The 11,630-nt window shown below is 40.3% G+C and overlaps 2 protein-coding genes across 2 annotated transcripts; both read right to left on the bottom strand.

Annotated features, from left to right (window-relative positions):
- Positions 1-406: 406 nt before the first annotated feature.
- On the bottom strand, positions 407-1,523 carry GCK72_016157 (uncharacterized protein; the record flags this gene model as incomplete). Its single annotated transcript, XM_053731357.1, has 2 exons — positions 407-594; positions 1,445-1,523. 2 exons carry the CDS (start codon positions 1,521-1,523, stop codon positions 407-409), a joined length of 267 nt encoding a protein of 88 aa, XP_053586129.1.
- Positions 1,524-6,733: 5,210 nt separating this feature from the next.
- On the bottom strand, positions 6,734-8,536 carry GCK72_016156 (uncharacterized protein; the record flags this gene model as incomplete). The annotated part of the gene is made up of 2 exons (XM_003091258.2): positions 6,734-8,427; positions 8,485-8,536. 2 exons carry the CDS (start codon positions 8,534-8,536, stop codon positions 6,734-6,736), a joined length of 1,746 nt encoding a protein of 581 aa, XP_003091306.2.
- Between the last annotated feature and the right edge of the window lie 3,094 nt (positions 8,537-11,630).

Genomic DNA, 11,630 nt, shown 5'->3' with positions numbered 1-11,630 from the left:
TTTTATCCCCGTTATTCGCAACTTTCCCGGGTTTTTACTTCCACCCCCCGCCTACCCAAGTGTTCCATTTTCCGCTGATTGTGATGGTTCTTTTTCACTAAGAATTGTATTATTCCCGATTTTTTCGATTCCAATTTTTTTGAGTATTGTGTGTTTTAATTGTTATTTAGCGACAAGACTAAATTGTTTTATTTCTTATTATATCATTATTCTCCCCGTCCCGTCCCGTCCTCTAATCTTTCTCATGCGGCTAACATTGTTTTCATTTTTTTTTCTTTTTTGCTCCAACCTTCTCCCCCCCTCCCCACAGCTATTATATGGTCTCTACGCCACCAAAAAGCTCCCTGATTCACACAATGAATTCGTCGATAAGAAGAAATTTAGAAATTTATTAAATATAGGAACATTATTTCGATGGATAGCACTGGTTCTCCTGACCCAAACAAAAGTGTCCAACTGGACATTGAGTGTTGATGCATGGTCCGATGGAGACGGTTCCAGGGCGAGCTTTTGGTCTCTCACGGATACATTCATTCCGCTGACATTCGTAGGTATGTGGGCAATGGCTGTTTACGCAGGGACCGACGATTTCAACTGGAAAATTTACAATTTATTGAGAGATTTTAGCGGTGAAAAAGTGAAGGAGTGACTACATTTATCACAGTCTCGAGTGGGTAGTTTTATTGTCGGCAGTGTAGCTTAGGCGGTGGCGCTTTTGATTTTTGTACCACTGCGCGTGTGGTCCAGAGTTCGGACCCCCCATCGGACAAAACTTTTTTGTTTTAGTTTTTACCTTTTTTAAGGTAACTTTTGGGATTAAAAACTTGTCGTTTCTTTAAAATAAGGGATATTTGAGATTACAGAGGCTCCACTAATCGGCTGATCGGCTGAAATCGGCTTCATTTTCATAATGACAGTAATCGAGAAAATGCAAAATACCCTACTTTGGTTACCTGTGTTAACTACAGAAATGAAGTTTAAGTATTGATCCCGTAAAAAAATTTAATTTAATATTCTATTCATGTATTGCCAAAGTAGATTATTTTGCACTGAACTGACCACTACCATATTTGCCAACCGGGCTGAAACAGGCCGCGTAACTCGCTTGAAACTCAATATTATAAGCTGAAAATTATACCAAAATGTAGATCTTGATGAGTCCTAGATTTTGGTATATTTTTCAGATCATAATATTCAGTTTGAAGCGAGTTACGACTTGTCTCGATTGCAAGTACCATAAAATCTCAAAAATGAAGGCGCCTGTTTGCAGGGGTATATCTCGGTTCCCAAAGGAAATATCAAAAAGGTGTTAACTGACAAAATATAGCTTATTATTTATAGAATATTTCTTTAGTTGAAACAATTTTCATATCTTTAAAGACAACCGAGATAAGATGCTCCAAACTTTAGCTACAGCTTTTACGGTACAACAAAACCCCCTTACCATCAGAAGTGCTCTTTGCAGTACATATCGCCATCAACACCGACAAAATAAGAATATAGGAAAGCGAGGAGGAAGCCATATTGCTGAAAATGAGTAATTATCGGGGGTGCCTTTGACGCGTTTTTATTAAACAGCAAGAAATACTGAAAACAGCGGATTTCTCAGAAATGAACCGACTGAATGCAAGAGAGTGGACACTATAAAGGGCTCTTTTGTATTCCCATTTTTTCCATCAAGTCATTCATTTCCTCCCCCATGTGTTTGTCTACAAGATCATAATACTGTCTGTGTCTCTTCATGTCGTATGATCTCTCACCATCAAAAGAAAGCCTGTTTATTTTCTTGCTCTCACTTAGCGAGCTTATTGTTGTAGTGATGTTTTCCACCGGAAAGGAACCGGTCATTTCCATTGAAAAGATGATGTTGGTGGGTGGATTCATCCGGATCTAACAGTTAACGGTACTCCACTGTACAGATTATTTGAATTGCAGAGACTCGTGGCATGGCCTACTGTAAGCGCAATCAAAAAGTTGGAAGTTATCGAAATTTGTATAATTTCAGGTTTTGTCAGTTAGCATAAGTGATCTACAAAACACTTTTTGGCCCGCGAAAACACTGTAGTCAGGAGTGGCAAGTTTGGAGTTATGAGACGTGTTATATATCATTGGAAAGCTGAAATCTTGACGATTCCAAATATATATTCAGTTTTTGCCTTCACGCCCTGGTATTCCAGAAAAATGGGGTCAAAGTTTTGCAAAAATTATAGACTATTATAGACCTTTGTGACATGAGAAACATTTTTGCATTTTTTTGTTGCAATTTTCAAATCTTTGTAACAAAACCGAATTTTGGGATTTTTGAACATTCAGACAATCGTACACACCGACAGACAGATAGACACAAAAATGTGTTTTTGGCGCAAGGCTAACTTTTTTCAGAGAAATTTTTTGAACAAAAAAATTGTTTGGCTTTTTTTCAAATCCTTCTAACTCTCTGAAAACTCAACCAAATTTAATGATATTAATATAATTTTGAAGTTCTTGACATCATTTTTCATATAAACTACGTTTTAAAGTTTTTGGAACCAATAATTTTCTACTTTCCCAAACTTTGACCACATTTTTCTCGAATACCATACCTCGATGGTAAAAACTGATTATATATTTGGAATCAGCGTGATTTCAGCTTTCCAGTGATATAGGTCACGCCCTATAACTGACTTCATGACCTTCTCTAGTTAGGCTTGATTTTATCGGATTAGAGGCTACACGTCACATTCTACTCTCCTCCTATATAATTATTCATTTTTGAAAAATTTTAAAAATTTCCTATGCACTTATCTTTCCTATGCAATCTAGACAAGCCATATAACTCGACGACAGAAATTCCGTGTTATTATATTAAATCACTCATTTTTCACGACGTCACATAAGGCGGAAGGAGCAAAATATTATTGAATGACACCAAAGTGGTCTATGTCGTAGAGAAGCAATTTTTTTTGAGTTTTGCGCCTGAAATTCTATATGAATATAGATGTAAATCTAACTTTTGTAAACTCGACATTCACCAATTTGGAATATCTTAACAGAGATTTCTCTATTTTTGTCGGTATGTTTATCTCATTTTGTTCTGTTATTATCAACTCAATTGCTGTTGTATTGATTACTACTAAATCGAAGAAAGAGACGAGTGCTTATAAACTGGCACTTGTTTCATCGAGAGTGAGTTTTATTCTTTTTATATTTGTTAAGCGTTGAAGATCACACCTTGAGCTTCATTTTTGTAGTTGACCACTTTTTTCTACGGGCGGTCCTTGAAGAGTTATGGAGAATAACCGGTATATGGTGCATCGACATTTTTCGAATTCGATTTTTTTCTGATTTTAGAGACTCTCATGATTTTTTGAGATTATCACTTATTTTAGCCCTCTTAAACACGGTTGAAACCCCAATTTTCCATTTTCCGTGTAGTCCTCTCGGACGACTCTTTCCAGGATTTTCAATATTTTTCAAAATCCGAGTTAGACTAGAAATCTGGAAAGAAAAGAATCTGGAGAAGACTAAAATCCGAAAAAAATAATACTGAAATTAGAGAAAAAACCAGAATTTGAGAAAAAAGTGTGTGAAAAAAATTCCAAAAAATTCAGAAATCCGAAAAAACCATTTTCTTCCCCGAATTTTGAAAATCTGGGGAAGAAAAAAGAAGAACGAAAAAGAGATTTTCCACTATATTCTGTTTTCAATGATCCAGCTGAATCAGAATTCACTGAGTCTGTTGATCCTTTTTCGTTCTTCTTTTTTCTTCCCCAGATTTTCCAAATTCGGGGAAGAAAAATGATTTTAGAATTTCTGATTTTTTTTCCGAAATTCCGTTTTTTCTCAAATTTCATTCTTTTTTTTGGATTTTATCCTTCTCAGGATTCTTTTCTTCCCCAGATTTCTAGTCTAACTCGGATTTTTGCTCTTCCCGGATTTGGAAAAATTTTTGAAAATCCTGGAAAGAGGACTACACGGCGATTTTTAGCATATGCGTCAATAATAAAAATGTCTTAGAATTTTTTGAAATATCGAAATCTGACGTCTTCCAGATCCTTCTATGCGTTGCTCAATTCCAATGGGGCTTCCTAATGTGTATCGTTCCTCTCCTCCCATTTCCTGCATTCATATTTTACGGTGTACTCAAAAATTCGGTTGATGTGATTCTACTCATTGTAAGTGTCTTTTTTTATTGTACCTATTAGCACGGCACGCTTCTTACAACCGCGCTCTATCGAAACCAATAAGTACGAAATTGAGAGACTCACAGAAAAAGTGGACTTCGGTGGAGCGCAATTGTAAGAACTGTGACGAGCTAATATTTTTTCAAAACTTCAGCAAATTTGGGTTCTACTAATTGTCAGTTTCCTGTGGTCTCTCTATGGAACATTGGTTGTTCGCTTTCGAATGGTAGTCAGGAGAAAATCACGGCTAGATGTACGTTACGAGATACGGGGAGCCTTAAATAATGGCATAATATTTCCAGATATCGTCCAGAACGTACTGGATAACAAGCATCATTTCATATATTGCATGCATTGTTACAGTCATCTATATGCTCGAAATTTTGAGAAAACCTGCAGAAATAAATGAGTCGTATATTGCTTATGTGAGTCTAACTTGCGTAATTCACTTAAAACTCAATATTTTGAGCTGAAAAATATACCAAAATGTAGATCTCGGCGAGTTCTATGTCACTGATATAAAACGGATCGGATGGTTAGTTGTTAATGTGCCGTTAGCCAGGAAAAATTGCCAAAAAATGCATTCTAGCTCGACTACCGGCACATTAACGAGCATCAGACTTGCAACAAACTGGGCCAGGTCATAGTACAAAAATTAGAAAATTAGAATTTTTATATTGTTTTACAAAAAAAAGTAGAATGTTTTTTTGTTGAAAACTAATGCTGCGTCCAAAGTAGCCTTTTCCTCGTTTTCCTCTGCGCCTAATCGGTGCAAGACCTGCGAATTTTTAGGAGGGAGATTTAAACTCTTGAAATTGAAGCTTTTTTGAATTCCCTCTAAAAAGCGATTAGGCGCAGAGGAAAACGAGGAAAAGAAAAAGATGCGCTACTTTAGACCCAACAAAAACTTTTTATTTAATATCGAAAATTTCATAAATGGCCCGGCCCGTTCCGTGACAAGTCTGTCACTAATCTGCCGGGGGCGGGCCTAGAATGGATTTTTTGGTAGTTTTTGCGTTTTTCAACTTTTCCCGGGTCATAGTAGGTCACAACTCGCCGAGATCTACGTTTTGGTATATTTTCCAGCCGATAATATTGACTTTCAAGCAAGTCCCGCGTCTTTCTCAGTACCCTTTCAACAAATTCGTGTTTAGAGATACCCAAAATATGCATCAGTTCCAAAACAAAATAGTCTATTGATATTTGCCGACAAGAAAACCATGCGGGTCAGTATATTCAGTTGCATCGCTATCTCAGGTGGTCTAATCACGGTAGTGTTGCTAAATCGGTCAAATCTTTAACTGAAATGAAACAAATGAAAAATTTCAGTGCTACATTACGCTCAGTATATTGATATTTTTGGAAGTTCGAAATCGAGTGAATTCGATGAGTGCAACGGTCCAAAAATACCATCTGAAAGTGCTGAAAGATATTATTCAACAAGTGAGTTTTTTGAGGCGTAAAAGTAGTAGAATCCTAAATTTCATTAATTGCAGATTATAATAAAACTAATTACTTTCATATTTTATCCACTTCTGACTTGCTGTCTTTATTTTGTGACGCCTGAGTATAACTCAATAAGTAAGTTTTGCAAACTTGGGAATGATGTACGCAAAGGATGAAGTTTTCCGTGGAGAAAAAAGTTATCTCTTAGCGAATTTTGCGCTGATTCTGAATCTGTATTCCGTTTTTGCAGATGCCGTCAGTGAAAAAAGTTATTCAGGTTTTAGTGAGCTCCCAGTACGTGCTCCCAGTAAGTGTGAGCGGTGCATTTTCACAGGTCTCAAAATTGTCCTTTTTAAAAACCATTTTTTGCATTTTCTAGCTGTTTTAAAAGTAGACAACTCACTAGTGTTTTTAGAAACCAAAAACATTTAAAAAATTTTCCAGTTTAAATTTTTATTGAGGAATCTCTTTTTCTGAAATTTTGAGTAAATGTAAACAAAAATTTAAAATCAAACTGTATATTGCCAAACCCTTGGCAGTCTTCTATTTAACTCACTAAAAACCTGAATAACTTTTTTCACAGACGGACTCAGAAAAAACAAAATACAAATTCGGAATCAGCGCAAAATATGACATCAGATAACATTTGTCTCCACTCAAAACCTTAGTAAATGTTCGTTGAGTCATTTCCGTATTCCCTTGTTTTCAGATATCACTATGCTAATCTACAACATATTCGTTGCTGCTCCAATACCTGGAACAATTGCACTTATCATTCAAACACCTGCATACCGTCAATTCCTTTTGAAAACGTTTTCAAAGCGTGTACAGTCTTTTTGATATCAAAAAAACAGACTGTTGCCGTATCCAATTCACTATACATCAATCGGCTAATGAAACCGGTTTTCAACTTTTTGCCAAACACATTTAGCAATTTCGAAAAGAAATACGCGTACGGTTTCATGTGATTTAATAGCAACAACAGTAAATTTTTAATGTTTTTATTGTCTTGAAGAAGAGAAGTTATAAAGTATACATCTACTACTCAAATTATTAGTTTCCTGAATTGAAAAATGTGTGACTGGCAGTTTGCTGAGATTTGGGAAATCGGCGAGTGAAAAGGTTTAAGATCTGTATCCGGAGTCGGTGGCGGCTGGAGCTGGAGCAGCTGGGGCAGCAGATCCACAGTCTGGGGCTGGAGCAGCGGCTGGGGCTGGTGCTGGGACGGCGACTGGGGCTTGCTCGACTGGTGCCTCAGAGGCGGCTGGGGCGGCTGGAGCTGGGGTCACTTGCTCATCTCCATAGGCGTTTCTCTTGCTTCTGTAACCAGAGTCGGTGGCGGCTGGAGCAGCTGGAGCAGCTGGGGCAGCAGATCCACAGTCTGGGGCTGGAGCAGCGGCTGGAGCTGGGGCTGGGACGGCGACTGGAGCTTGCTCGACTGGGGCTTCTGAGGCAGCTGGGGCAGCTGGGGCTGGAGTGACTTGCTCATCTCCATAGGCGTTTCTCTTATTTCTGTATCCAGAGGCGGCGGCTGGAGCTGGAGCAGCTGGTGCAGCGGATCCACAGTCTGGAGCTGGAGCGGCGGCTGGTGCTGGTGCTGGGACAGCAACTGGGGCCTGCTCGACTGGAGCCTCGGAGGCTGCTGGGGCAGCTGGGGCTGGAGTGACTTGCTCGTCTCCGTATGCGTTTCTCTTGCTGCGGTATCCAGAATCAGTGGCGGCTGGGGCGGCTGGAGCTGGAGCGGCGGATCCACAGTCTGGGGTTGGAGCTGGAGCAGCAGCTGGTGCTGGGACAGCGACTGGAGCTTGCTCGACTGGGGCTTCTGAGGCAGCTGGGGCAGCTGGAGCTGGAGTGACTTGCTCGTCTCCATAGGCATTTCTCTTGCTTCTGTAACCGGAATCAGTGGCGGCTGGGGCGGCTGGGGCTGGGGCAGCAGATCCACAGTCTGGTGCTGGAGCAGCGGCTGGAGCTGGGGCTGGGACAGCAACTGGTGCTTGCTCGACTGGAGCCTCAGAGGCGGCTGGGGCGGCTGGAGCTGGGGTCACTTGCTCATCTCCGTAGGCGTTTCTCTTGCTTCTGTAACCAGAGTCGGTGGCGGCTGGAGCTGGAGCAGCGGCGGCGGCTCCGCAATCTGGGGCTGGAGCAGCGGCTGGTGCTGGTGCTGGAACAGCTACTGGAGCTTGTTCTACTGGGGCTTCTGAGGCAGCTGGGGCAGCTGGAGCTGGGGTCACTTGCTCATCTCCATAGGCGTTTCTCTTGCTTCTGTATCCGGAGTCGGCGGCTGGAGCTGGGGCAGCGGCAGCGGCTCCACAATCTGGAGCTGGAGCGGCGGCTGGTGCTGGAACAGCTACTGGGGCTTGTTCCACTGGAGCCTCAGAAGCGGCTGGGGCAGCTGGAGCTGGGGTCACTTGCTCATCTCCATAGGCGTTTCTCTTGCTGCGGTATCCGGAGTCAGTGGCGGCTGGAGCTGGGGCGGCTGGGGCAGCAGATCCACAATCTGGAGCTGGAGCGGCAGCTGGGGCTGGTGCTGGAACAGCTACTGGGGCTTGCTCGACTGGTGCCTCAGAAGCGGCTGGAGCTGCTGGGGCTGGAGTCACTTGTTCATCTCCGTAGGCATTTCTCTTGTTTCTATATCCGGAGTCGGTGGCGGCTGGAGCAGCTGGGGCAGCGGCGGCGGCTCCACAGTCTGGAGCTGGAGCGGCGGCTGGTGCTGGTGCTGGAACGGCAACTGGAGCTTGCTCGACTGGTGCCTCAGAAGCGGCCGGAGCAGCTGGAGCTGGGGTTACTTGCTCATCTCCATAGGCGTTTCTCTTCACCACTGTAATATTGAAAAACTTATAAATTTCCAGAGAATACAAAAAGGCCTAAAACTAACCGTAGCGTGAAGAAGCGAGGGCAATGATGGAAAGGAATACAAACACCTTCATGGTTTTGTTGGCTGATGGACGCTAAAGAGGCGACTCGACAGTGTCTATACCCGGCGAAGCGAGTAGCATTTATACCCAAACCCAAGTTCATCATGGAAAGCAGGTAGAGAGGAAATAGTGTGTGAAGCGTCGAGAGTGACCTTTACGTCTCGTCAATTGTATTTCGTCGAGAAGAGGGCGATTCCAGCAGACCCCGAGTACTAAACCGTACTCGTACGTCAAGCTCCGCCCCCTCTCTTCGGTTTTTTTGTCCGGTGGAGACAGCCAGGAGACGCATACATTGAGAGAGATGTGATAAGTTCGAGAAGATTCCAAAAAACGATTCGGTTCTTTCTCTCTTTTTGTGGACGAAATAGAGATCAGACAGTGAGACTGTGTGTGTGTTGACAATTGCCTCGGAACGTTTAGAAATTCATGGTCACATTCTTTTTCGCTGTCGTCGACTTTTCGTAGTGGTCAAAAACGGAAGAATACAATCTCATTATGTTGATGGCAGGTTAATTGCAAGAGTGATGATGTATGTGGTAGCCAAATCCTAGAACATCAAAGATGATTGGGTTTTTGTGGTTTGGGTCTAAGAATTTGTGGAATGGTTTGAGTTGTTTATTGGAGTAGCTAATCTTACTAGTGAAGGTCATGGAGACAGTTTGAAGACATGAGATGTGTTATATATCATTGGAAAGCTGAAATCACACTGATTCCAAATATATATTCAGTTTTTGCCCTCAAGGTTTGACATTTCAGAAAAACGAGATCAAAGTTTGGATAGCTGACATTTACACCACAAATTTTGGTCTTGTTTTTCTTGACTACCAGTCGTCGAGGGCAAAAACTGAATATATATTTGAAATCAGCGTTTTTTCAGCTTTTCAATGAATTAAGGAACGTTCCATAATCCCACGGTAACTTGGTGAATTTCCCTAGTTATTTATTCTTCTTATAAAACAACCCGGTGTTCAGAAATGGCTTACAAAGAGCTGAGATAGTACAAGTCTTTGGCATGGCTTTGAATTCAAATGATATTTTTCATATATATATATATCGGTTTTTCTCAAAGATATTCGAAGCTTGTCTGTATCCGCTGATTCCATAATTGCAAAGCAAGTAACTCGCTTAAAACCCAATATTATCGGCTGAAAAATACACCAAAATGTAGATCTCAGCGAGCTCTATATCCTTTACCTACTTTGGGCCAAATGGCAGACAGTTAATGTGCCACGGACCGGGATAGAATAGATTTTTGGTATTCTAGAGTGGAATAGACTTCTTGGGTGGCCCAGACTCGATGATTTTATTATTAGTACAAGTGGTATTTTGATATCGGTATTCGATATTGCATTTGGATATATAGTGCATCGAATAGTGGTAAAATTATCTCGATATTTTGGTATTTTGACCATTGTCAAGAGTGTAGGCTTAATTTTTTTTACCTGCAAAAAGAAATATAGGCAAAGACCTATTTAGAAAAAGAAATACTAAATGTAAGTTGAAAAACAGAGACTTCTGGAACCAACTAGAACGAAATCTTGAAAACCGGCCCGATGTAGATCACAGATATAGAACTCGTTGAGATCTACATTTTGGTATATTTTTCAGCTCATAAAACTCAGTTTGAAGAGAGTTACACCTCCGGAAAGCTGAAAATTCACTTTTTGGTTTCAATTTCTTTGGTTTCAATTTTAGCTCGATATCTCATAACATCGCCTTCTTAACCAAACGCATGATTCATTTTTCTCTCTTTCAATTAATTTTGGTTTGATTCAGGTCAAAGTAGCTATCTCATCTCGATGACGTTGAAAACAGTTTGCCGAAGTAGTGGAGAGTGACTTTAGATCAGATCAATCATCGGTTTGGGTTGTTCAGTTCGTGTCGTTTCCATATAATACGATAACAGTATCTCTCTATTCCATTTTCTTTCTTTCATCCTTATCATTTTGGAACATACAGTGTAAAGTGGCGATACCCGATCGAACCAAAAGAGAGAAGATACCGTTTTTTGTGTTTTCCAGAGAGAGAAAAAAGACAAAAGGTTGCCTGCGCGGACAATGGAATTGTACTCCTGGTCATTATTGCTTGTGTATGTTATGTTACACTATTTTAACAGAAAAGTGCGTGTTTGAAGTTCTGAAGAAGGGCAAACGGTCAAGTAGATGAAACTGAAAGTTTTCGAGAGGTGCCTGAAGGACGATTGAGTGCAAGGTTAGGCGGGTGGTACTGTCTGATGACGATCTTTGGATTGAAGCCAGCATGAAATTGTCTGAAAAATTTTGAGTCTGAAATAATGTGGAATTATTTTTCTGCTTTTTGAACAGCTTTTTCTGGGATAGCGATGAAAAAATCTGGAACAAGGTTGACTTTTGAATCATAGTCGAAAATTTGACTTCTTCGCGGTGAAAATACAAATTTCGGAAAAACTTCAATTTTAAATTTTGGCGCCTTGGCAAACTTCGACCACATTTTTTTCCTGGTTTCGTTCTTTATCTCTTCCTGCTTAAGGTTCCTAGTGGCCATAACCATTCTTTGAAAATCAGGTCAGTGATAACACACACACATTTAATTTCCGGGTTGTTTTTATTTCTTTATCGGTATTTCCCAGAGATAATTAATTACTTATGTTATTAATACAATTAGTCTACTGACACAATTGTTGTGTACCACATACATAGATTAGAAAATGAAAATGAAAACCACTTCCCGTCCGTCTCGAATCAGTTCCTTGTGTTTACGAAAATTGTTGAAACCAGAAGAAAAAAAAACTTTATCATTCGTAGTGTTGACCGTTGACTTTTTACATTCAATATTGGAATTGAAAGTGTCAACTTCCCCTAATGTCAACATACGGTGATTAGGGGTTTAAAGATCTGAAACAAAAACTTTTTGAAAATGGACAATTTCTGAAGAGTGGGAATCAAAATGGGAAAAACAGGATTTTGAGTCAGTTTTTATTGAATTTAGGCGATTTTTAAAGTTTTCAGATGGAAAATACGGATTTAGATATATATTTTATGCAAAAAACCGGAGAAAATCGGTAGAAAATGAATCAAAAACAGGATTTTGAGTCAATTTCTACCAATTTTAGGCAATTTTTAAAGTT

This window comes from Caenorhabditis remanei, chromosome IV (assembly GCF_010183535.1).
Source record: "Caenorhabditis remanei strain PX506 chromosome IV, whole genome shotgun sequence".
In the NCBI taxonomy this organism is placed as follows: domain Eukaryota; kingdom Metazoa; phylum Nematoda; class Chromadorea; order Rhabditida; family Rhabditidae; genus Caenorhabditis; species Caenorhabditis remanei.
The sequence above is the reverse complement of the archived record's forward strand: the minus strand, read 5'-3'. Positions and strand labels throughout refer to the sequence as shown.